Source organism: Phoenix dactylifera, chromosome 2 (genome assembly GCF_051530095.1).
Source record: "Phoenix dactylifera cultivar Ajwa chromosome 2, Ajwa_hap1_PhDact_Kaust_v1.1, whole genome shotgun sequence".
Taxonomy (NCBI): Eukaryota; Viridiplantae; Streptophyta; class Magnoliopsida; order Arecales; family Arecaceae; genus Phoenix; species Phoenix dactylifera.
Window position 1 is genome coordinate 26,495,933 of NC_143191.1, and position 27,726 is coordinate 26,523,658.

The 27,726-nt window shown below is 39.0% G+C and overlaps 1 protein-coding gene across 4 annotated transcripts; it reads right to left on the minus strand.

The window, feature by feature from the left end:
* On the minus strand, positions 1-27,723 carry LOC103719059 (protein ENHANCED DOWNY MILDEW 2). Of its 4 annotated transcripts, XM_089928840.1 has the most exons (21): positions 27,045-27,192; positions 26,564-26,957; positions 26,376-26,472; positions 24,946-24,996; positions 24,646-24,803; positions 22,209-22,305; positions 21,997-22,095; positions 18,243-18,490; positions 18,045-18,134; positions 17,467-17,880; positions 16,986-17,039; positions 16,730-16,874; positions 16,534-16,635; positions 14,005-14,097; positions 13,132-13,173; positions 7,494-7,604; positions 1,320-1,391; positions 1,082-1,200; positions 909-972; positions 257-804; positions 1-105 (listed from the first exon to the last, which is right to left on the minus strand). In XM_089928840.1, the coding sequence occupies exons 1-20, from the start codon at positions 27,061-27,063 to the stop codon at positions 259-261; spliced, it is 3,015 nt and encodes a 1,004-aa protein (XP_089784966.1). In that variant the 5' UTR covers positions 27,064-27,192; the 3' UTR covers positions 1-105; positions 257-258. The 4 variants fall into 4 exon arrangements, with proteins under 4 accessions (XP_089784966.1, XP_038973287.2, XP_089784965.1 ...); XM_039117359.2 differs by lacking the exons at positions 1-105; positions 27,045-27,192 and adding an exon at positions 27,621-27,723 and having other exon boundaries at positions 107-804; positions 26,564-26,985; XM_089928839.1 differs by lacking the exon at positions 1-105 and having other exon boundaries at positions 107-804.
* Positions 27,724-27,726: the final 3 nt, after the last annotated feature.

Here is a 27,726-nt window from a genome sequence, read left to right on the forward strand (position 1 = left end):
TGGGGATTATAGATGATCGACACCCAGCGTGCCAGACTTTTGCGCCATCACAAAATTAGCATTGCAGTCCCAACCGACAGCACGAACGCATTACAACAAACCAACCTGCAAATAAGCCTCATAACTATAACAATATCAAAAAAGAAGTTCATTAAGAATTTACAAGTGTTTGTGCAATGTGTAACAAACTCCAAAACCGTGTGACCATAGATGGTTATAATTCATGCCGAGTCTACAAAAAACGATCTAAATGTACCATCAGTCATCAAGCCAACCACAAGAACGCTGGTCGAATGACGGGGGTTCTGGACAAAGTGCGAAGTCGAACAAGCCAGAAGGCGCCCTATCTAAAAGAGTTCCAGAAGAAATGGATGGAAGTTGGTTTTCAAATGGGAATGGGTAATCATTCCTATCAGGAGGTGAAATGCCCATATCTGACAGATCATCTTTCTCTATTCCCTTCAATACCTCGTCATTACAGTTTGATTCTCTTCTTTGGGACCTATCCACGGGGTTTATTGAAGAACTATCGCAATCTTTCTTAACCTCATGCTCTCTCTCTTTTGGAGCAGAATCTCTCTCTTCATTTTGCTCTGCGGGAGGAGCATCTACTGGTCTATCTTTTTGACTTTCTTCATCAGAAGACCCAGCATGTTCCTTGGACATGTGGCCATGCCTTATAGCTATATCCCTGTGCCTCTCTGTCCAGCCACTGCGGCTCCATAGATAGAGGGGAGGTGGTCTCAAGTTCCACTGTTCAATCTGTTGTTCATCGTCATCAACAGAACCAGGTAGGTAGAAGGACTGCGCAACAGAAAATACAAGTTACTCGCCAATGGAGGCTCTTCCCAGAAGACCCAGGTAAACTTAAATGAGTATACAGGATCAACTACTGATTTCGAGTGTACCTTCCCTGAAAGTTTAAAAGAGTCCTCCCAGATTAGGTCATATCTTGGATCTCTCTTATCGACTCTGTCCAGATTAAAAAGCATCAAAGTATTTCATATCAACCACAGACTTGACCATTTATTGTCATTCCAACTAGTAAAAGCAGGACAGAAGGCAGCCAGAAGTTGAATACCTTCTAGTCTCCCTGGGGACAATCAGAATGAGGAGCTTTGGTCTGAATGTCAGGGCTTTGTCAATGAACTTGTTGGCAAGTGATGCTTTGACCCCAAAGGGAGGATTGAGCCCCATGATCTGTCAGAAATAAATGAAATGAGAATATAAAATCTTTGGTTATAAAACTATTTAATTACATAGGCAGTTCACTAAAAAAGTTAAATAACAACATACATGAAAAGCTTATATTTTCATACCAATTTAGACCCAGCAGGTAACTCATTTAGCTGCACTGTAAACCAATCCCTCTTCTCAAAATTGAAATCATTCTGCAGATAACATTTATAAGTCTCAATTTCAATTTTCACTATGAGAAAATATTAAAGCGGCATAAACTCGTCCACTTCATATTTATTCAATTTACACAAATACTCGAAAGCAAAAATAATACTACAGTAATCACCTCAAACCAGCTCAATGATGAAAGAGAGTAAAATTGCTAATTTTGCAGGAATTTGACTCAATATTCAATGCAGTTAACCAGTCTGAACTGAACATTTAAATCATGTAAAGTCTAGCTTCACTGTATGCCTAACAAGTAAACAACCAATTCTTTTCAATTCCCTACATTCCATATGATGGGGGGCGAAATGGATCGTCCAGCCCACAGCTAAAAGGCCGCCCAGTCTTGGCCCAATAAATGCCAACACCGACTAATTGAATCCTTGGTCCAGCTCAAAGCCAGCTCGGCTTCGAACTCCGCCGAAAGCTCCATCGGCTTCAGATATTCGCCCACTCTCCCGACCAAGTTCGGGGTGCCTCCAATATTCGCCGATCCGCCCCGACCAAGCTTGGGGCACCTACTTCAAAAGTGTGCCTCGACCCTCGAGCTTGAGGCGCTCCACCAAGCACACCTCGGAACCCGGAGAGCCGAGCTACCCCCAGCACCTGTCTGGCCGACCTCGCCAAATGCATGATGCGACCTCTCAACGGGCTCGGCCTCGCCAATAACCGCACTCATATGCGCGCCTACACCCTTATACGTAGCCGTACATTACAGCACCACCGTGCCACGCTTCGATAGCTGGCCCTCGATAGTCAAAGGACGGCACCATGACTACTTCGGCCATACCCTGCTGTGACTGTCAACACCTTACCGTTCTCGAGAACGGACAGCACCACACGCCATCAACCAGCCTAGGCTGCGCGCCATTCGGCTCAGAGCTACGCCCCCTCATAATGAGTGCGAACAGTGCCTCTGCCACCTGGGCCTCTCCATCGGGACTATAAATAGTCCGGTCTGGTAACTTCTAAGAAACTTTTGGCTGGACCAAATTTATCCCACTCTAACTTGATCGTCGAAGAGCCCTCACCGGAAACACCGGTGAGGCTTTGTGCAGGTCCGTCGCCGTCGTGCAGGAGGTGGCCCCCCATTTTCTTCTTCCAACAACCAGCAGCTCCCTTGACTCCTCCGGCGTGGTCACCCTCAAGCCAAATTTGAACCACAACATTTCTGGCGCTAGAGGAAGGATCTAAGTCGTGATCATGAGGCTAAGGAGTCACGGAGCTCCGAGTGCATCGAGCAGCCGGATCTCGCCACCTGGCCGCTCTCGTCAAAATCCACTCCCCGCAGTACCTGCAGCAGCGGACCAGGTCCCACAAGTCCAGCCAGAGCGATTTGACCTGCTCTTTCAGCAAGTTCAAACACTAACCGCAGCCGTCCAGGGTCTACAACGAAGTGGGGCCCAATCTGCGCCCCCTCTTCGTGGGTGTGAGTCCACGGGATGCCACCCGCGGCTTCGCTCCCCTACTAGGCAGCGTACGACGGGCGAAAGGGAGCCCCGCCGTCATTGAAGCCTCCATCGAGCTCGGTCCCCAAGCCGGGAGAGCTCCCCGCGCCGTCATCATCCTAGAAGCCAGCGCCGAAGTCTAACCCTCCGGTCGCGGGAGCAATCGTTGGAGGCAGGGTCTGCCCCATGTCGAGGCGCCTGCAACGTTGACCAAGAGCCGAAGAGGCCCCGCCGACCACAGGCGATGGTATCCACGTCGGGACTCAACAGAAAAGTCGAGGAGCTAGAGCGACAGATCCAAACGTTCCAAGACCAGGCTCCCAGGCGCGACGCGGACGTCGACTTCACGACCGAGTCTCCATTCCCTCGATCGGTCGCAGACGAGCCGATCCCCCAGAGATTCAAGATGCCACAAATGGAGCCATATGACGGTTCGTCCGATTCTTTGGACCACCTGGAGAGCTACAAGGCTCTCATGGCTCTCCAAGGAGCCACAGATACCCTGCTTTGCAGGGCCTTTCCAGCAACCTTCCGCAAAGTAGCTCGCCTCTAGTTCTCCGGGTTGAAACTCAGCTCGATTCTCTCCTTCGAACAATTGGGAAGGCAACTCGCTACCCACTTTACTGCCAGCCGGCATCAGCGCCGGACCTCAGACTCCCTTTTTGCTATCAAGTAGAGGGAAGGGGAGCCTCTGAAAGACTACATCGATCACTTAACCTCAGCTACATGGGAGGTTCGCGATCTTAATCAGTCTATCGCCATGTCTTCTCCATCGAGAAAAAATTCCATGCCAACTTTGCAGAAATGTTGGCCCGAGCCCGAAAGTATGCCAAGGCTGAAGAAGCCATGGCCTCTCGGCATAAGGCGGCCGAGCAGCCAGCCAAAATGCAGAAAAAGTGCCTCGAGGAGCGCTCCCGCCCAAGGAGCCGATCTCCTCGGCATGAGATGAATCCTCTTCGGTCCAAGAGCCTGGTTAACCCGAGGTCTCCTGCTCAAAAGTTTAACAAGTATGCTCTCCTTCCGAAGTTCGGGAGGTACACCCTCCTTACTTCCACCCGAGTTGAGATCCTCCTGGAGATTGAGGGTCGAGGCTACCTCCGACCCCCACCGAAGATGTGGTCTTCAGCACCGCGGAAGCGCTCAGCCAAGTACTGCCGCTTCCATAAAGACTATGGCCATGACACGGAGGACTGTTACCAGCTCCGTGACGAAATTGAAGCGCTCATCCGCCGGGGACGGCTGAGTCGTTTTGTTATCGGCCAACCTGAAAGAAGGGCACCCGAGGAGCAGAACCGCAAACCACCCGAGGGGCAAAGAAATAGATGCCTTGTTGCAGGTGTTATTCACACCATTGGCGGAGGATAATCCAAAGTGCCTAAGGTGTCGGGCCGAAGAGAAGGAACCCCTTCAAAACATCAGCGCACCACGGAGGTTATCTCCTTCTCCGACAAGGACCTAAAGGGTGTCGAAATCCCCTATGATGACGCTGTAGTGATTTTCCTTACCATCGCGAACTATGATGTAAAAAAGAGTTCTGGTAGATAATGGAAGCTCTGCAGATGTCTTATTTTATGATGCCTTTCGAAGGATGGGAATGGCCAGAGAGCAGCTTGAAAAAATGAACACTCTCCTGGTTGGGTTTATAGGAGACTCTGTACCCTTCGAAGGGGTTATCAGCTTACCAGTCACGGTTGGAAGTGCGCCCCGCGAAAGTACTGTGAAGTTAAACTTTCTTGTGGTCCAGATCGCTTCGACCTACAATGCCATCCTCGGTCGACCAAGGCTGAATGCCTTCCGAGCGGTGGTATCAACCTATCACCTCTTGATGCGATTTTCCACAAGCCAAGGGGTCGGCGAGGTCCGGGGGGATCAAGCAGCTGCAAAACAATGTTATATGACTGCGCTCAAAGGCAAGCGGCCAGCCGAGCTCCCTTCTCAAGCACTGCCCATTGAGGGGCTGAAAGTGCGAGCCGGGCGAGCCTCTCCTTCGCATCCCCTTGAGGGATGACAGACCCGAGCAGACTGTGTAGATCGGATCTGGCTTAAGCCTGGAGACTCGAGCCCATATGATTGAGTTTCTCCAGGCCAACACGGACATGTTCGCCTGGTCGTCTACCGACATGCCAGGAATAGACCCCGAGGTGATGGCCCACCACCTCAAAGTACAGCCGAGCTGAAGGGTTACTCGACCTCAAAAGTGGAGGGCAAATGATGGGGGGCGAAATGGATCGTCCAGCCCACGGCTAAAAGGCCGCCTAGTCTTGGCCCAATAAATGCCAACACCTACCGATTGAATCCTTGGTCCGGCCCAGAGCCAGCTCGGCTTCGAACTCTGCTGAAAGCTCCATTGGCTTCAGATATTCGCCAACTCCCCCGACTAAGTTCGGGATGCCTCCAATATTCGCCAACCCGCCCCGACCAAGCTCGGGGCGCCTACTTCAACAGTGCGCCTCGACCCTCGAGCTCGGGGCGCTCCACCAAACACACCTCCGAACCCGGGGAGCCGAGCAACCCCCAGCACCTGTCTGGCCGACCTCACCAAATGCATGATGCGACCTCTCAATGGGCTCGGCCTCGCCAACAACCGTACCCATGTGCGCGCCTACACCCTTCTACGGGGCCGTACATTACAGAACCACCGTACCACGCTTCGATAGCTAGCCCTCGACAGTCAAAGGACGGCACCATGACTACTCCGGCCATATCCTGTTGTGACTGCCAACATCTTACCGTTCTCGAGAACGGACAGCACCACACGCCACCAACCAGTCTAAGTTGCGCGCCGTTCGGCTCAGAGACGCCCCCTCATGATGAGGGCGAGCAGTACCTCTGCCACCTGAGCCTCTCCACGGGGACTATAAATAGCTCGGTCAGGTAACTTCTAAGGAACTTTTGGCTAGACCAAATTTACCCCTCTAACTTGATCGTCGGAGGGCTCTCACCGGAAACACCAATGAGGCTTTGTGTAGGTCCGCCGCCGTCGTGCAGAAGGTGGCCTCCATCTTCTTCTTCCAACAACCAGCTGCTCCCTCGACTCCTCCGGCATAGTCACCCTCAGGCCAAATTTGAACCACAACACCATATATCAATGAAATGACGACCAGATGGAACATAAACCATTCAAGTTGACTTCAACTCAATACTATGCAATGTAACTAAGGTAATGTAAACAACCAATTCTTTTCAACTATCTACATTCCATATATCAATGAAATGACGAGCAGACAGGGAACATAAACCATTAAAAATGACTTCAACTCAACAATATGCAATGTAACTAAGGTAACATGTAAAAAATGTTGTTCCTGCATCTGATATACCACAGAAGAACGTAAAACTTCCTGCATATGGTATAAGGAAGTGTCTGACACTACCACGTGAAAGAACAACCTAAAAAAATAATTCAAACAAATTTTAGTACAACATGCTAAAGGGGGAAATTGTAAAAAGAAAAGTTCTAGAGAAACAACAGTCCATTTATCCCCTTTCTAGTCTCGAAGAATAAATATCACCATATCCTACTAGAAATACAAGGCGAAAGAAGAAAAAGAAAACTCAACAGACAAATGCAGGAGTCGGTGTCAAAAGTCTGCACTCTGCACCAGCAAGGCCCAGGCCAAGGATTCCCCAAGCCTTTTTCTGGGATGAAAGCACTAAGCTCAGCATTGTCTGAATCAGCCTAAACATACCAGGACCAAACCCAACCAAGACATTCGCTCTTTGTTTCTGGGCTGGGCTCAGAAACAGGTCAAGCAATTGTCCATTAATATCACTTGGCATAACTAGAATTAACTAGAGCTTAAAACTTCGACTTATGGATCCAGCCAGTTGGTTGAGTTCTGAGCACTTTATTTTTTTTTCAGGCAAGCTGTTTAAGCTGATTGGACCTGCCCAGCCCTTTGACAACTTTCAAGCAGAAAGAAAAGGTATGAAATTTTTGAAGTATATAGAAAAAAATAAAGGCACAGAAACATCTGAACATTGGAGATGAGACAGATGAAAAATATGTAGGTTTAGCGCCAGCAGCAACAGGTCATTGAACAAGCCTTATAATGTACATATTACTACAAAGATGAGCATACTATGTCCAGCATACTTACACTAAGAGTGTTATATCTACCATAGCCATCAATCTAATTTAATAGTAGACAAGATCATGGAAACTCTATCAATTTGGGGGCTGGCTACATGGATTACTTTTCACTGTCAATTCCAAGGTTGTCCGATCAATTTGGATTAAGCTGTAGGGACCCTACATTGCCATTTGTTCCTTACAAGGTCCTCAAAAAAATAGATAGATCTTCAGTAAGGCACGGATCAAATTGCAACCATAATGTCCCATAAAACCACATTTTCCATAACTAGTAGTCTTACAAGCAAATTCATTTTGCACTCAGACAAGAGTACCTTCAAGTGCAAAGAGTTCCATAAACAATTTTTTCGTACTGAGTTGCTCCTGATCTTCGATACGCACTTAGTATTTGCATTCATACATTAGCACAAGTGCACAAGCACCAAGTACAAAATCAATAGTATAAGCAAATAAACACCTAAATATATTCTATCTTTAAGTTACATGAAATAATTGATCCACAGAAGAATATTTGAAGTAAAGCAGCTTGAACAAAAGGCATTCACTACCTTTGGTGACATGATATCATAATTTTTAAATGAGCATTTCTTCCCAACAGCATCCAGCTTGTCTTTCATTAGTATACTAAAGTCATTGGCACCACAGCAGAAGTCAACTATCTGCAGTGAAAGAAAAATAAGAAAATCAAGAATCAAACAAGAAAGAAAATAATATGAATTGCACTAATGCTCTCTATGAACAGAGTTGCATCAGATCTCGCATGCAAATTGTATTTGTTAATCATTAAGTTGCCCATCCACCACACGACCGCTGAGTTGTACTACAAAAACGAAAGAGAACCAAAATGCCGGAAAACTAGTCAATCAATACAGAGGGCTGTGCACAGTATCCACAAAAAGCTCATAGATTGAAAATGCGCACATCAAAATTCAATGAAGAAATTATTAACATTGACTTTACCTTATTTCCTAAAGAATAAATAAATATTCCAAACAAAGAAATAATATTTACATGAGTTCTGATGAAACATATTCAACTGAGCATCAGCAGTGTTAACATGCAGTCTCAGGAGTTTTCTAATGTTACCACTAAAAGGAACAAAAGCAAGCAAACGAACAAACAACAAGAGTTATCCACCAAAGTCAGCTATGGACCTACTTCCTTGATGACTTGCATCCAAAGCCAATCCACCAAATCACAGACTATCTTCAACTATTTCTAGCAAACTTCATACAAATCTTATGGTCCTCTCTATTTCTTTCCCATGCTTCAAGCTGCACTCTAGAACCCCACCTCACCGAGGCCTAAATTATCCAAAGCTCCACTTGTTCAGAATTGCAACCATCTCAAACACAGCACCACATTTAAATTGGCGCTAACTCTTAAAACCCTCAGCCTCTCACTTTTTCCATACAATTACCTTAATATTACACGTGCACAATCTTCACCGTATGTCTTGGACCTCATGGCCCATCTCACTACTCAAAAATTTACCTATATCAATAATCTGTCATATAATTGTTTACTTTTTCCAAATGGTATTCAATAACAATATTAAAATGCAAAGGCTACATATTTATTTCATTCACTCTATCTTACAGGAACATCCTCATCTACCTGAATCATTTTGTCACGTAATCAAACGTCATCCAAGCAGTTTGTCTTGAAAACCAGAATCCCCATCTACTTGCCAATGCTTTCTTTCATAGTCCAATTTGGCATTCACTCGTCCCTAGTTTTATACATGTAGATCCAATTTTGATTAACTGTACCCACAGAAGGTTATGATCTCAAGATCAACTCATACATGAAGTAATTGGTAAATTTTAATTTATGTTCCAAATTTTGAAACAAAATCTGTGCATGGAATTAAATCCTCCATCCAAGGGCGACTCCTCAAGCCCGAAACAGAAGAAAAGAAGGAAAAAAAAACCAACAAATCAATTTCTCAAAACATTTCCAATGCATCATTTTAACACACCCTCTTATTACTAAGCAAGTTGTATTATAAGTTCAACAGATCACAGAAACTGTATAATGCAGTACAGCTGTGTTTTGATGATGAGAAAGGAAGTAGTGAAAAACTGAGAGGCAGGGTTAGTCAACATCGCATCTGTTTCTCTTCTTCCTTATCCTTTTTGCATTTCTTTCTTCCTTTTCTTCTTTATTTTATTGTTTCTTCTCTTTTCTTCCATTGTTCCCATAGCTTCCTGTGTAGCCTCCCCTATGGCCACAAAGTGAGCCGGAGGTCAAAGGGCTCATATTTTTACTTGATATTTTAGCTCTGCAACCACATCTGTTGCCTATATGGCCAAAATGGATAAGTCGTGCCCGATCATCTCAGAGCTTGGACCATCTCTACCAAAACAGACCATAATCTATTCATTATCTCAACAAATGGGAAAAAAACCCCTAACAACTTAAACTGAACCAGAAAGCAAAGGAATTTTTTTTTTAAAAAAAAAAAATGACCCTTAGGACTATTACAAGCATCACTAAGACAGAAAAGTGAAAAACTAACACAAAAATATAAGCTTAAAATTTAAATTCCTCAACTTTTCTAACCCTAGACCATCACATCTACAAGAATTACCAAAAAACAGTACAAATATATGTTCCCATTTAATGCAGATATGCCATGATACTGGGAAGGCCAATAAGCATATGATATGATGTCGCTCTTCGACCATGTCCTGCATATTCATATGAAGGCCAAGAGATTCCTTCTTGCAAGTTCTTTCTAATGATATGATGTTTCAATCATGTAATCTCTAACCAGATGTGTGCATCACATCTCATGTTTCAACGAATCCCTTCCATCTTTCCCTAATATCAGTTATCATCCACAAGTCGTCATTCTTTAAAATACCAAGCCCAACCTCTCTTATTCCAATAAATCTATTTAATAAAAATCATTTCTGACCATATTTTCTATCTAGCTTGATGTAAAAATTACCAGAAGACACAACACTGGCTTCATTACCTCCCTATAGTACTCCTACATCTTTAAAAGTGCCCAAATATTAGCTTTAATCTACAACTATGGCTTTATATTCCCAATGGAGCAATTGTTGAAGATCACTCAGCGTGCACCAAAGGAGGAAATGTTAAGCAAAGCAATGTAGGGATAAAATCAGAATACCCTCAATGTATGATAGTGCACTTCATTCACATCTACCCTACTGGCACATTGAAGGAGAAACTTGGTTCCCCATAGTTGTTTAACGGCTTAGCATTTATTCTAGTCTGAGTATTTATTTTCTTCCAACTGAATCTAGGAGTTGATTGGACACTTCAAAAAGGGTAAGCAACTAGTAGTGGCCGAACTTTATATTAATCTAACATCACATAATATAATAATATATTGCAATAATATAATATAATGCAATGTAACATATCTATATAATTATGACATAATATATTGATATAAAGTATCACAATTATTATTACATAGTATAATATTATTATAATATATGAATGTGATGTATTATTTAGTATAATATTAGAATAGAATTATATTACAATATTATTTGCATATTAATATAATATAATGTAAAGTTTAGGGATATTTTGACAATACATAGCTTTCCAATGGGCTTCAGAAAGTGCTCTTGGAGAGAAGCTCCAAATTGGAGCTTTTGCCAAATGAGATTTTTCAACTTCTAAGAGCTAGAAAGCTATTTTAAGTTCTTTACCAAACACCTATATAACGCCCAGAAGTATTTCGGCTCCAAAAAGCACTTTTGGCCCCTCCAAAAAGTAAGCTCGAACAAGGCCTAAAAGCATTTTCTCAGTGGTTACCAGACATACATTAATCTTCCACAGACTTCAGAAACAACGTTAACAAATAGCAGTTAGCTTTTATTAAAAACTCTATTAATGAAAGCTCTATAGAAAAAAGCTCTACTACCTGTATCAATGCCAAATGAAGCCTTAGTCTCCATTTTTCATGAGATATTTAACATTTACACCACTCAATTATTCAATCATCCTATTTAATTATAATTGTAGTAAATATTGAATTCATTTGCATAGAAAACTCAATCCCAAATATGTTGTTTAGCACTAACTTGTGCTTATACATGTTCTATGTCACTTCCTTGTCTCACAATGAAATATATTCTCTCTCTCCTTTCCAAATTCAGCATACTTACGAGAAAAAAAAATTCATTTTCATCCCTCCCACTAGGCAAGGTTTTAAATACTATGAGACGGGCTTGTCCCGATCAAACATCTTGGTAGATACCCTCCATCTCTCTTCCCCTATTCTTTCTCTCGCTTTCCTTTTCATCTTTCATTCCTTCCTTTCTTTCTTTTTCTTCGGCCTTCCTCTCTTTCTTTTTTCTTCTTCTTTTTTTTCTTATCCCTTCCTTTCTTTTTTCATTTATCATCTTCTTTCTCTTTCATTTCTTCCTACTTGACTTTCTTTCCTTTTTCTTCTTCTTCTTTTCTTTCACTTTTTCATTTGCTTCACATTTCATGCATTCATTCCTTTCCTTTTTTTCCCTCTCTCCCTGTGTGGATAGGTTTCGGAGTCCCAACCTCATCCCTATCCCATTCTTGACAGCCAGGATGGCCTCCATTTCATCAGGACTTAAAACCTTCTTGCTAAAAATGTCAACATGTTGGTTCAGATTTGATCATGGCCAAGTCAAACTCAATACAAAATATTTTAGGCCTTACCTACCTGATCGAATAAGCCACCATTTTAATCCAGAGCTCACCTCGAACGAGATTGATATCTAATTCCATCCCAAATATGTTAAAGTTGAGATAAAGTTAGGATAAAGATGAGACAAAGGAGGCAGCAGACGTCAATGAAGAGGAGTAATGGCAGTAGGCACAGCTTGGGTGAAGCTAGCAGCAAGGGCAAAGAAAGGGCAGAGATGGTTGGTGTTCCAGTAAGGGTGATGGCACAAGTTAAAGGAAAGTGGTGAGGGCAAAGAGAGGGCTAATGGGAGAGAAGCTGGCAAGCGAAGCAAAGTGTCAGCAAAAGGGAGGAAGAGAAGCACCGTCCTAGTTTAAGACTGCTGGTAGGTGATGGTCTCAAACAAAGTAGCATAAAGGCTGTGCTCGAGGAAATGCAAAGAGGAGAGAGCAAAGAAACAAGTAGATAAGAGGAAAAGGCAGAGGATGGGGTTTAAAGATAAAAATAACAAGTAATATTATATTGATAATATAAAGCATAAATGTATTTAACGAGCAAAATAATTTATACAACACACAAGGTTCGTTTAGTACTAGACTGAACCTTTTTCAACTATTAGGCTTAATCCGTGGACCATACCAGGTCATCAGTTCAAGTCATCATCTAACTGCTCCATTTGATATTGTTGATGCAATATAGCTTAACTGGATTGGATTCAAATTGAATATAGGCTAACATCCAATATTTGGCAGGTCAACCTACAGCAACGATTGATTGCAAAAGCATTGACACTTCGCCAATATAGGGTCTTCAAATCAAGCAAGCTTAATTTCATCCAAAAAATAGTGGCATATAATTTTAACAATTCAACATTGTTAGGTACAAAATTATTGATTGTTAGATTAGCAATTACAGTGCTTAAGCATGTCATTGCCATTTACAAGTACAGTGTTATGCCACCATACAACCATGCTCACCCAATTCAAGTCCCAAGTGCAAATTAAAATGGGAGAGCCACTAGAAAAAAGAAGATCAAGCCACAAAATGAACACCAGTAATATAGATATTATGTGGCCATAATGTAAAAGATCATTACAAAGTTACATTCAACAGGTGCCATAAACTATCTTCCTAAATCTATTTTCTGTAAATGGAAATCATGCTTTCTATTTAGCATTTGGGATTCATTGTCATTTAATTCGCACATCCTTCTATTCTTTCTTCAGTTTCAGCCTGTTCCTGCAAAAACTTCCTATGATATTTTTTAGGCTCCTACAGACTGAAATGTAAACAAAAACCAGAAGTCATAACCCTCTGAATCAACCAATTTATGCAACAATAAACATCAAACAATATAACTAGGCGCTGCAAATAAAATAATATCAAGATAGCAACAAGAAAGATTCTTCTCCTGCATTGATACCCCAAAAGTTATTAATCGGTTACACATTTTGCATTCAAAATCAATGGCAATTCAAAGCCAGGTCCTATCACCTGAGAACAAAAACAAGATCGCAAGAATCGAATAAAATTATTACCATGTCACCGCTTTCTACGTACCACTGAAGCATATCCACAATCTGCATATCAGCACATATCCTATCAGTGTCAGTAATCATGATTACACAAGTAGTCCCCGAATCATGAAATGTAACAGGTAGAACAACAGTATATAGATATCAGCACTTTTCATTGATTAGAATGCCTACAAATTATGCAAATTGCACAAAGCATCTAACTTGAGAGCATGCAGCATGAATATGTAAGTACTAAATGGGGCAGTATGTACTGATCCAGGAAGATTCATTTTTTATAATTTAATTGGACTCTTAAAAACAATAAAAACACAATCTGCTCTTTAAAGAGTGAATGCAAAACCTAACAAGGTAAAAAATATTTTATTTGCCAGAAACAACATCATTCCTCATTAGAATGTCAGATGAAATGAGAACAATAATAACTCTAGAAAATAATAAATCTATAAGAAAACTATAAAAAATCTATAACGCTGTTCCAAATTCCAAAAAACTATAATAAATCTTCTAGTCAAGCTAGTTGGCAAAGAAAAATTGCAAGAAGAAATATGTGGTCTCTAATCCAATGATACAATGAAATGACACCTCCCAAACTAAACATAAGTTTTAAGAATATCTCTAGAAAAATTGACCGACATGATAGAATGAAGAGTTTTTTCAACAAGAAAGGTCCTCAGGAATTATATTAAATTTTGGGAAAGAGGAGGTACCCTTGTTTAGCATAGAAAAACCAGATAAAACGAAATATAACTTCAAAAGCAGCCAGTATCAGTACCCAAAGTAAATGCATAGACCACCTTACTTAAAGTGAATATTTTCAGACAGAAAAAAAAAAGATTAACTAGCTGGTTGCTTATTTATAATTTGTGCACAGACCTCCTTAAGTTTCTCCACTTTTGTGAAATGGCGTCCGAAAGACGTGTAGCGCATACCATGGAGAAATGGTGCGAGATAAACTCCGAGGTGATTCTACAGGGAAACAACAATTTCCAATATAAAACATATCAAAAATTATTTTGCAGATATGGTAATTACACGTACACCCAAAAATGCCACATCCTGAAATTATTACCACATTCTGGATAGAAAGAGATGTAAAAGCATGGAATAGGGAAAAAAGATTGAAGAGCAAGAAATGCAGAAATAGAAAACTACTAACCAAAAAGCTGAAATTGGACTATCTGGAAGGGCTTTGGAGATCTAACCAGCAAAACTCTTAAAAATACAATCAACGCCAAGTAAGACAGAAAATGCATGAAATTTCATTACTGAACTACTTGCCAAGAGACACACTCCCAAAGGTGAACTATTTTACTTGTTTCTTTGATGATGGTTCCAACCACAATAGGACAAAACTAGGAATCAAAGTTTGAGTCAACAAAGGAATCTCACGAGAAGAATAGACATGAAAAAAAAGTATAAAAATCAAAAACAAAGAGCAAATGTAAGGCAAATTTAAGCCCGAGATTGCATTGATTAAGTGAATTATGACACCTAAATATGCCTTAAAGTCTTCCACGGTGCATAAATCAAAGCACAGAGTTAATTAACCAAAAAAAGCAAAGAAGTTGAAGTTGAACAATAAATGGTTACTGACAGCAAGTATTCTATTTTCCTCTTGTTTCATATTATCTAATATTTCTAATTTTTCATACTTGAGCTAGATATATTGAACTGCTGAAACCAAAACTTGGTGGGCATAGCCTAAACAGGAATCAAAAGCCGATCTGCCAAGCCTTGGATAAACATGAAGTATGATGACGCATATATTTCTCGCAGTTCTTTAACTTTTTCCATTTTAATTTCAAAAACAAGAAAATGATTTACTTGCATTTTTCTCTTACCTTTTCTGTGCAAACACGTACATGGATATGATGAGTGTTTGAGCCATGGGCATCAGACACACTAAGCAAACCAAAAAAAAATGAAAAGAATTCATAAAAACACTATTTTACTACCACCATTAGAGAAGGCTACATAATGATATTCGGAAGAGATACCTAATACATAACATCGCTTTTTGAAGAAAATGGCTCATCTAAATATGTGGAAGAGATACATATTTAGGAACATCACTTTTTGATAACTGCTCATCTAAATATGTGGAAGACATACATAATAAGTAACATCACTTTTTGAGGAAAACATCCCATGTAAAAGTTTTCCAAGTCTATTAGGAACATGGTAAATTCCCAAGCATGACCCCAACCCAATTAATTAAGCCATTCTATCAAAATTTAAAGAAGCATCCATAAAACCCCCATACACTTATTTGGGCCTAACAAATGGGGCTAATGACATCTAAGAGCGTGCTTCTCAAATCAACCATGGAAAGTGTGCCTCCAAGTAAAAATTCTTCTCCCATAGTTTGCCATTAATAAGTGCTTCCTTAAAATGCTGAAAGCAGAATTCTCTTGTCAGTTAACCATGAAACCTTATGAGTTAACACTAAACCCCAACAGCTCCATGGCCTGCAATGCATTACCTGTTACGAAAAAGTTCATTCGTCAACTTGTTAAATCTTTTGCGCTTGTAGGATGAAGAGCAACATGCAGGTCAGCTCATGCAAGATCACTCAGCTACTTGGTCATTTACCTCCAGATGCATGCCACATCCTAGCCAACAAAACTAAACTCTCCTGCGATATATGGCATCCTCAATGAAAAGAATATCACCTTCCACATCAAGAGGATTACTGAGGACACTTCAGGCCCTGCCCAAACTTTAACCTCAGAAATGTCATCTAGCAAAATTCCAAGTGTCGTGCTCACATACTGACCTTAACCTCAGAAAGGTTGGCATCAAAACATTCAACCCCAATTGCTCAAGCAGAATTTTGCAAGCCTTCCTTCTAATCTGTGGCTTACTGACACATTCACATGTTCTTCACTGAAATCCTCTTATTGTACCACCCATAGCAGAGACTGAGAAGTAAATATTAGATTCTTAGAATCAATATAAAGCTCCCATTAATAGTGATCCTGTTTCAAACTTCAACAGCAGGAAAAATAATAATTTGAAATTAAGTACATATAGTTTTCTACCATAAAAGGATTCTGAGTGATGATCCCATACACAAATCTCCACCATATGGTTGTTGTGCATACACCAGCTTTAAATAGAGAAACAAATTTGGCAACAAACATGAAAGATGTAAATGCAACTGGGGTACAGAGAGCCTAATGGTTTTGAATTGTTAACAAAGAAGTTGCTTAATTTATTAAGCAACAGGTGGTGATGCAAAAACAAGAGCTTTTTCCAACACAATGTGGAAATAATTGTATAGTTGTTGACAACAAAAAGGCTCAACAAGAGCTTTTCTAAGAATAAACAAAGAGCTAATTGTGAAGTTCAGTAGCAATAATGCTTCAAAAACAAGGTTTGCCGAGAAATATCTACACATACCCTCCACTTAATTATCTGACTGACTACATCAGGTTCACATACAGCTTTGGCATCTTCCATGCTCGCACCATCTTCTAGTTTTTGTAAAGCTGTTCGAATAGCCTGAAAATAAAGCAACTAAAAGATAGTCACAATCATGAAGCACCAGGTTGAAAAGTTCAAATATCAATTTTTCAGATTTGTAATGGATGATTACCACAACAGAACCCTCCACCTTTCCCAGAGTAATGCTCTTGTCAATGTGCCTTGCAGAGTATGAATGAGTTGATGGTGTCAAGTGCTTTTTTACAACATCTTCAAGTGTTAATGTGGATGATACCTCCTCCATTAAAGAAACAAGCCTGCATTTGAACATATGTGATGAAATACACCAGGAGCTTAAATTGAAAGACACATGCTCTAAAAATAAAATAAGGAATCAAATTTAGCATTAAGAAAGAACATCACATAACTGAACTGTTGGAAAGCAGCAACAGCACTGCTTGCTCATGGCTTGATTTAGCGGCCTAGTAAGAAGGTAGATTTAGAAGATAAATCCAAAGTATATACAAATTTTTTTCTCCAATTACAACTGATGGAAATACTTAACAAACTAATGATGTACATAGCCATATAGTTCATTTTTCTACATATAGTTCATTTTTCAATAAATATACTTCTATGAAAGTTTATAGCCTTCTGAAACAGGGTAAAGGGCTGCAAACACGGGATGATCAAATTATATTTATCAAATGAAAAAGTTTACCCAATTTCATTGCAACCTGACTAGATACTACAGACTGAAGTACTATCAAGCAACAAATTCACCAAGTTGTTGAATTCAAGCATAAAATTCACTTAATATCAAGTTGAAGACTATTTTAAGTCATCCCTATATGGGGCTAGGAAATTCACAAGGTACAAAAGTTACAATTTAATATGGTAGAACCTTACTTTCTTTTCGTTACACCATCTATCACAGGAAATGAGCTATGAAACTTCTCTCCAGTCAAGATTGGAGAAATATCTGACGCTGGAGCTTTCCCCTTCACTTTCAATGCCTTACTTGAGTCCAATTCTGTGTTTCTAAAAATATCAACTTTTTTCTTGTGGCCTACCATTTGCTTTGCATCAATTCTCCCAGCTTTACCTGCAGCATAACTATCTTCTGCACAAGAAAGCTTTTCAAATAATTTCACTGAATTTTCAGAAGGCAGCTTTTCAGGCAAGTCATCAGAGAGCTTCCTTTTCTTCAACGAAATCTCAAGTTTTTTTGGTTCATCCGCTGTTTTTCTCTTTTCCATGACTTCAGGAAATATGATATGGTCTCGTATGGGTGTTCCAAGATCTTTATCAAGCTCATGCCTCCTGGCCAAAACAAAGATAACAGTAGTATTAGCATTCAAACGTTCATACAAAACCAGTGAGAAACAATAGTACCTGATTGTAGCATGTATAAGATCCCAAACAACAATAACATTTGCAATGCACAAGCACAAAAGCAACAAGCAACCCCAGAAATGAGAACATACAGGCAGTAAATCAAGATACGATTTGGGAGAAGACCATCCCAAGCCCTCAGCATGACACCTTTTTTCTCTGAACCTTCAAAAGAAATTTTCCTGATTAATGCAGTAAGAATATGATCAACAGAAGAACATAACAGTTTTACTTATCAAATGCTTCACGGCTACAGAACAATTGAAAATTGGAGAAGAATTTGTGAGTACCTTGGCAAACACTTTCTATGGTATGACTTCGGACAGCGTCTACACAGTGCAAACTGCAGCTCCCAGATCTCTTTGTTTTCTGCTTGTTTACAAACGATGCACTTATGAATAGGGCATGTAAAGGATTCCCTGTTCGCAACTTTTCTTTCACATTCGGTTGCTTCTTCTTGATTTTCAGGAAAAAGTAATCGCGCAACACATTTTGGATGGTAGAAGTGACCACAAGTTGCAGAAACACATTGAAACACCTAAAAACAGACAGAAAGCACACATTTTATAACAAATATAAAGCAGAAAATTGACAAAGAAGGTTGAGCTACAAATCCATAATATGTTAGAACCACAGTGAAGGGTTGAAATTTGAGTGCACACCAAGCAGTATTTTGGAATGGGAAAGAAGAAGAAAGCTACATAATACAGTGATTTGAATGTACACTAGATAGTATTTTGGAAATGGGGAAACAAAAAGAAGAAGAAGATGATGATGATGACGATGACAAATATTATTGTGACATGAACCTTAATAGAAACTGAGATCTACATAAATATTAGTCAGCAAATATTCTATGGTTGGACAAGAATGTAGTGATTGCTATTCAATGTTTTTCAAGAAGTAAATTTCTTAAAATAAACAGTAAGAATAAGACAAGATCAAAAATAAAATCAGGATGACAAATACATTGTTGTAAGGTAATTTAATTTCACATGTTTCTTTTTATGGATTTTGTCAGTGTAAACAACAAGAGGCATCCTTAAGCAATAAAAGGGGACTTGTTTTTACTCCCGTGTGTTGAGTCCTACATTTCAAAAACTAAAACAGTTTTAAATATGACAAATGAAGAGGAGAATGTCTGCAATTCAGATTAAGAGAACTACACAAAAAAAGGCAACCATAAGTCAGAGCAAAACCTTATTTTTAGAATGGAATGCAAACTAGTAGAGACTAGAAACCATTTATCTTTTTAAGCAACACGAATAAAATGAAAAATTGGAGAAGTAGCATGGAGGCACACCCCATTTCATTTGTAAGATCTCAGCAAATGTCTAACTTATGCTACCCAGTTTTCAAGCATACAGCACACATATTATTCAAGAGTGGAACTCTGACTTGCAATTGGTCCAAGCTAATTATGTTTTTCAGAGACACCATAAATATTCGACCTATGCAACACAATCGAGGTCCTCAGGACCATCAGAAGAACAGAAGGAAAAGGAAAAAAATGCAAAATGTGAGTCTCATTTCTGTTGACCTTCAGTCCACTCTCCACAAAGTATCGTCTTACCTCATAAAACAAACTTGCATATTTACTCCACTCTTTCCTCAAAAAGGTGACCACCAACTTCTCTTTGAAGTTGCTTAGATGCCATAAGTGCCATTCATGGAAAGAAACTCAAAAAGGAGAACTCGCCACATAACAAATAAATCCATTATCTAGCAGTCTTTTTTGCTCACTCTAAATCTTTGAAAATTGAAAGTTGCAGAACAGGCATATGATCCAATACCCGATTATCTGCCCACAAAATATCATTCTCTGCAATGCAAAGCCTATAAAGCCATTAATATTAACCACCTTTGATTTTCTTACTCCACTTTATCATCCATCATATTGTTAGTTTCCCGCAACCACAGCAGAAGATAAAATATATGCATCTCCCCAAGCTCATGACAACAATTTTCAACTTCTGAATAATGTTTAAACATCAAACAGTGAAAAGCATTGAAGCTCAAAATAGCTGAAAAATGTTTTAAGGAATGTATTAAACAAGGCAACTCATTTTAAATATGTGACATAAACAATAATTGCAATATTACCACCACTAGTCCAATAATTGACTACCTAAGTGCTCTAACCCCGATCAATTCACCCCATTCATGCAACAATAATACAAGTGATAGTAACAGTAGGAGATAAACTAATCATGAAAGCAGCCATATCACAAGTATCTAAATGTCCTCGGGTGTCAAAAATGGCAGCCTACAAAAATCCAGGCACAGGGACACAATATACACACGCGAATGTCAAAAATGTCAAAAAGCCTACTAGAATGTCAAAAATGTTTCGAATACCACCAAAATGAGATGATACAACAATACTATACCATTCTAGTAGGTTTCCAGCAACTGTGCATAGTGAGGCAGTACGGGATGCAATCCCACACCATCTGCCAGCATTCGGTATCATACAATTTCAGCGAAAAACTGATATGAGGTCCACTAGTATTTGACACCTCGCACACATGTTCGTCTGTTTTGATGCTTATTCAGAAAAAGAAAAGAAAAGAAACTTCAAAGTTAAAAAGAAAAGTATAGTTATAAATGAAATCTAACAAATAAATTAATAGCATAGTCATGAGTTTGCAAGTTGTTTCATTTATTCGCTAGGTTCCTTCAAAGTTACTAAAGATGTGGTAAGATAGTTATATTCATCATTTATCATGGTACATTTATATTTGAAACATTATGACATTTTGCTTAAAGCATCCATATAATCATAAGAACTTTATATTAAACACACAATGTGCTTATGTATCTTGATAATTTTATATTAAAACTATAAGGACATTTCACTCGATAAGCCAACAAAACCTTGATAATTTAATACTAAAACATAAGAGCATTTCACTTAAAATGTCCATCAATAAAAACTAAAAGTCCCCTACATGACACTCCAAAAAAAGCACCAAGCATTGGTCATTTCAAAGTGGAATGTCCAACCAAGTTGTGCCATATCCAAGTGTCCAAAAAGTGTCCACACTCCCAGACAGCTTAAAATAGAGAACCAAGGTAACAAAGAGTCAACCATGCTTAATAATGCAAAAGTTTATGCAAGTGATATTTCAAAATTCACTATAACAGTCATTGGTCTTTTGCATCACAAGTCATAGAATTCATGACTCGCCCTTGATGCATGAGTTAATATCTCAATGTCCAGCTAAGCCTAGCCATAAGTTACTAAGCCAATCAGAACCAAAAGAAGACAGAGTAATCAGCTCAAATAGAGTAAGTTCAAAAAACATAAAGCATATGCTGTGATCACTAAAATAAAAATCAGAACAAACACAAATTTCATGCATTCATAGCTTTTAGAGATGGTTAAGGCTTTTGTCTATGTAAAATTGTAAATTGGAAGTCAAAACTCAAAAAAAGCCATGATATGCTGAAGGGCCCTGATATGTGATGATGCTCCAACAGTAGAAAAGTTAAGGCTTAACCTAAACAGGCATTTCAGGGAAAATTCACAAAGGTCCAACCAGGAAGGAAGTGGCACAGAAAGATAAAGTATTGATATATGATTCTTGAAGTAAAGACCAGATAAATGGGTTAATGCTTGGCGGTTGTGATCGTGGTGATATTATCTTCAGTAGCACACACATATGAACACAAATGCAAACATAGATAAGAAAGGCATGTAAATGAAAACTATTATGACATGCTTGCATGGCCTTTAGTGCAGTGCTGTAACAAATACTATTCATCACAGTACAAGAATCTAATGCAAGACCAAAACATGCCTGGTGTTTTGTTGAGTAAGAGAAGCCTAAATGGTTAAAACATGTACACTTAAAAGGTTATGCTATTGACCTGAACCATCTTTGAAACTACAAAAGAGAACAACTTTATGCATAAACTAATAAATGTAAAGTGCACAATTGGATTTTCCAAAAATTCTGACAGATCAATTTTAACAAATCTATCACCTGAAATACAATAATGAGGTGTAAGGGGACTAATTTCCAGTTGAAGATTTCAAACCTTAGCACCAGCTGTTTCATCCGAGGAACCCAACTTTCCACAGGCAAAGCATTGATGTTGCTTATACTGGCAATTCTTGCATAGAAATATCTGCATTGCCTGCACAGGACCAAAGATTATTAAAAAGATAAGTGCATATTTGGGCAAGCAAACCAGTAACCTCAGAAGAAGCTTAAAACAGGAGTAAAATTGCACATTTCATGAAGAGGTACCTCTACTTGAGCCCTGGAGTAGCCAAGGGATCTACAATCTGTATCAATGCCTGCATCTCTAGTGGCATGAAAGGACCTCAGGCACCTGCCTTCACAGCTGCAATAGGTATATCACAAATTTCTCTTATATTACAGAAAATAGAAGGGAGAGCATCAATAAGTATTAGTAAATAACCACGCATCAATTCCACAGTGATCATGCCCAGCATCAAACAGAAGCAGAAAATTAAGCAGCTTATACGTTTAATAATGCTTGAAAGTTTAGTTAAAGAGAATGTTATACAATGATAAAACAAGCAAATATTTAAAATTTGCATAACCTTGATGGCCATCTCTATACTGTGTACTTGTGATGATCAGGAAATCAAATCCTTATCCACAATATACTGTTTTAACAGTATTTTATTGTGCCAGCAGGTCATTGCCACAATAGAGGAATGCATACCTATGTACCGTCCTAATCAGGCCACATCATTACATATTGACACGTATCAAGGCCTATCAAGCCTGTACTCAAGGGTATAGACCTGTAAGAAGCAGCAAATGCTCATCTCCTCCTGGCCATCTTAAATAATTCTCTTCCAACTCAATATGGTTTGAAACTTCTCTGATAATACTTCCTTAAATCAGTTTCCCAAATACTTGCAGTATGTTCAGAATACCATGACAGTTTTCTAAGCACAGTTACAAATCTCCATGCAGTTTAATCATGAATTTTAACATTGTTTTGCTATTTAAAACATAATTACATCATATTGCCTATATAAGAGGTTACCTGAAACAAAGGGATACGCAAATAGTAAACAATAGTTAGCACAGGCTTATGATCCCAGATTTCTGTACGCTGAACTAAAACCTGTCTTTATGCTTAACATTCCATAGGCATTTGAAAATAATCAATATTCAAAAACTATCAGAATAGCATAACTAAGCATGCCAATTGCAAATCTCTTCAACAACTTGCATTTCCTTCCATGATAGTACGTAGCAAGCATCCGTGCAATGCAGCACAGCACATGTAGTATGCCATCCTTTAACCAACACAAACATGATATGAGATTCTTTAACCATTGGCTGTGACTTGTGTTTAAGTACTTGTGGCAAGGGTTTTCTAATAGTCAACGATCACCAAGTATTAATCCTGAGACCATATATCTTATTGCTTGCTAACTTTTAGTTGTTTGAGCCACAGTATATATTTATTGCCAATGGCACTCATTTTAATTGATGCAGCAAAAAACAACTAAAGGCTGGGTGGAATTGGAGTTATAAAGGAAATATGTAAAGAATCAAAAATTCAATTTGAATAAAACAAAATATCCAGAAAACAATTTGATTGGAAATACAAAGGAGACAAAGGACGCTGATAAGAAAATGGGGAAATTACATTGTTGCCCCTACTTCAATTGCAATTTGACAAATAGAGCATATTGTTCAAAACTTTACTCCCTAGTCCCTTGTTTTGACTGCCATTTAACTTTTATTTCCTAGCATATGTGCGAAACAAGTCATACAAAACAGGCACAAGTAGGCATTAATATGTATAATATAGGCATGTATACACCAGGGACTAAGAAGCAAACACAACATGGCTAGCGACTAATTGCTAAAGTGCAGTCACAGTCAAGGACCTAGAAATAATTTTTGCAAAGAAGAGAGATAACCTAAAAGAGTTACAACCATGTAATTTTTTGCAAAATGGATCATAATAGTGCTGGAAAACAAAGAAAGACCAAGTAAATACAATGGACGCCCAGGAAAAAAATGATGAGTTTAATGTGATAAATTTATTCTATTATGGATTTAGAAATCAGGAAATGACAGGAATAAAAGAGTTTATAATGGGAAAACCACTTTTGATGGTATGATGGGAAAGAAAGATCAGCATATAAGCTTGAAGAGAGGGTTGTGATCAAATTATTGTTGAATGATAACAAAAAGTACTATATAAAGGCAAGGATGGAACTTGGAAAGCATGAAAAGAAATCTGAAAAGGCTTCCAATAATGTAAGATGCAGATTTGGTAAGAATGCAATGATAAGGATTTACGGAGCAGGACATTCAAACTGACTTCATGTCTATGGTCATGGTATGGATTTTCTGCATTTAGGGGCACAAAGAAGGCATGGACATTCTTTCATAGGATGCAGTCATTGGTAATACGATCTTGAGAGAGCAGATTTGTATGGAAAATGTGGAAATATTTCTCATTCACTTGTTTTTCTAGTATACATTGCCTTTCTTCTTTTAGGATCCTTTCAAGATTTTTTTCTTTTACATTTTATTGTAAAATATGTATGTGTTAAATCTCATAGATATTTCTTTCACCAGAGTAGAAGAACCAACACAAGATGAAAAAGAATTTTATAAATGAACATAAAGATATGCCTTATTAGGCACGAGTCTTAACTTGCTAGAGCAGTAAGAAAATACAAACCACAAAATTTCGCCACCATTGTCACAAATGGCACATATTGAATCAAATAACCCTCTCTGTTCATTGGATTCCTCGCTATCAGCATCTCCTATGCCCTCGTCCACTTCAACATCATTGGCAATAAATTCTTTTTTGTCATCTAGATCGCTTTGAACAGCCTATTAAAACAGCACTTCAGTCATGTTCATGTCCAATTTTATACTATAAATATGATATCATCATTTTTTTTATGCAATATCTTAGAAGGATGTTAGAAGAAATAATTAAGGTGACATGGAAAAACTAAATAAAATAACTGACCACAGCAGAAATTAGTCTCTTCCCTAGCTTCTCCTTCAGAGCCACCACTAGCTATCCAAAAAAAATCTTCATTAGAAATACATATGACAATGTAATGATTACATAAGCATGAATCATAGCAATTAATACATATCATATAGTGTCAAGAAAACTAATTCTATTAGCAAAAGTCAAATTAGGAAGGTGCAGTAGTTACATCCAGGTACATGACTAGAATAAACCTCAGCAGTGTGCTTGGCTGCATGCATTTTAAAATTCAAGAAACTCGAAAGCTTAAAAGTGCATATTTTCTAAATATAAGTCAGTCCTCATGTGTCTGACACAACCTAAAACATGATCAACGAGATGATTTCATGCGTTTAGCACATCAGAAACTGCAATATAAAATTTATAAAACGAGAAGAGAGTCAGTCAAGAGAGACAGAGGTGTTTGTCAGGACAAAGTGGTGTTAACTGGTGGATACATCCAAAAGGTTTTCACCGTCAACATTTCTTGGCATTCTTTGAAAAATAGAGGGCGATGTTCTCAACAGTGAAAGCATGTTGAGCAAGATATATCTAACCTTTTCCAGATAAAATCTGAATTAACTTCAAGGGTAAGAAGTGTGATCGATAACTAGCCCATTCACTTAATTCGTCTCACTCCTCATGCTTGTTGAGCAGTATAAAATTTATAAAACAAGAAGAGAGACAGTCAAGAGACAGACAGAGGTGTGTGTCAGGACAAAGTGGTGTTCACTGGCAAAAGGTTTTCATCGTCAACTTTTCTTGGCATTCTTTAAGAAAATAGAGGGCGATCTTTGCAACAGTGAAAGCATGTTGAGCAAGATATATCTAACCTTTTGCAGATAAATCTGAATAAACTTCAAGTGTAAGAAGCGTGATTGAGAACTAGCCCATTCACTTAACTCGTCTCACTCCTCATGCTTGTTGAGCATTCCAGTTCTATCACCTATATACTATTTCCGCAGAGAAACAAAATTGTGCTTATAACTTACAAATTCAACGCAGATACCACTGAATAGCATATAGATTTATAATATCAGATTGTGTAACCCATTTGCTGGTTCTGTATAAGCAATAACATCCCAGATAACTAAAGCTCTGATTATAAACAACTCACTGGTCTCAATTTCCTAAAAAAACATCAGAAAGACAAGCCTGTCAAGATGATTTGGACCTCATATGAATTTATTTACTCGGTATCACATTTTACATGTGTTTAAAAGAGCTATTAACTCTCACTAATCCGAGATCCAATTCAAAACCTGGCCATTTTGACAAGATGCTAGAAATTAATAGCCACTCATTAGTCACCATTGGCATGACTAACAGCCTAATTTTCCTCATAATAAACTGTTGATACAATATAACGCAGTAGTTTCATCCCATATATAAAATCATACATATGTTGCAACTGGAATCCAAACCTGAGAGTTTGATAATATGTTGTCTCTCTCTGCAACCAGCTTGATCAACGAGGTGTGATCCCTGAGGTCATTCTCAGAAGGTCTGACCTCAAACGAACTGCATATTCCAAGCCATCCATCAACAATCTCAGAGAAGAGCACTAAAATAAATTAATACTAAAAAAAAGAACCCTCAAATTGTACCCCACCGGAAAAGTTTGGATAGATGTTCCCAAACACTCTTTGCACAAGCTCCCGGATTCCTTCTTAAAAAGTGAAGCCAATGTATAGTGATCATTATCGTCCTCGCAGTCTCCAAGTAGCTCTCCCTTGGTTTGAGAAGCCTTATCCACTCATTTTCCTTCGTCAGCACCGAAATCTCAGGCTTACCCCCTTCAAGCCCAAGCTTCCAGGAAGTCACTTGTTTATAGACCACCTGGTGGCCGTCGGCAATGCCACGCAAGAAAACTCGACCTCTACTGGTGTTGGGTCTCTCTGCTCCATGCCACCAGGAAGGCAGAACCGAGAACGAGATCGGCGTCTTGTTTTCATCGACAAAGCGATAGTCTCTGATGAACTGTGGCACGATCTCATCTTCAACTTCTGAAAATGACATGATTACCCGGAAAACCTAACGTGGATAAACAAGAAATCAGAAAAGATGATCGAGGAATGCAACAAGAATCAAACCTCTAAATAACTTCAACATGATTATACTCCGACTTTCGTAAAACAAATCTTCGTCAATCAAACTCTTGTTTCTTTTTTTTTCGCCTTCTTTTGGAGAGAACCGTGGTCATGTTTCAAAAATATGGATTTGGAGTAGATAAACCATAACTACTGCAGAGAAACTAAAATTGATAGAATTTTCAAGAAAATTTCAGAAAGAAGCTCAGCTTCTAGTTCTTAAATCTCATAGGAAACGAGGAGAAAAGGCACCAAAAAAATGTCCGGAAACTACGATAGCTCGAAGGGAAAAAGAAAAGAAAAACCTAAAAAAGTCCCATAAACGCAAGATAAAACATGTAAAAAGTGATTTAAATCGAGTACAAAAAAAAAAGTTCAAGAAGAACAATGGCGTTAGACTAGAAATGCGGCGCCTCAAGAAAAAAAAAAACCACAATAACCGTCCGAGGAGCAGGATCCGGTACCTAAATCCCTAAAGGGTATCAAAAGTGCAACCTAACAAAGATCGAGCTACGAAATACCAGCGAAAGATCGGGGTTTCTCCAAAGTGGGAAAGAGAGTAAAAACTCTAGGCCTTGCCTGGATTTTCAGAAAAACGACGAGAGAGACTCCTTGGCTTCTAAAACTGGCTAGAGTGAGAGAGAGCGAGAGCGGGAAATAGGAAGTCCAGGAGCCACGTAGCAGC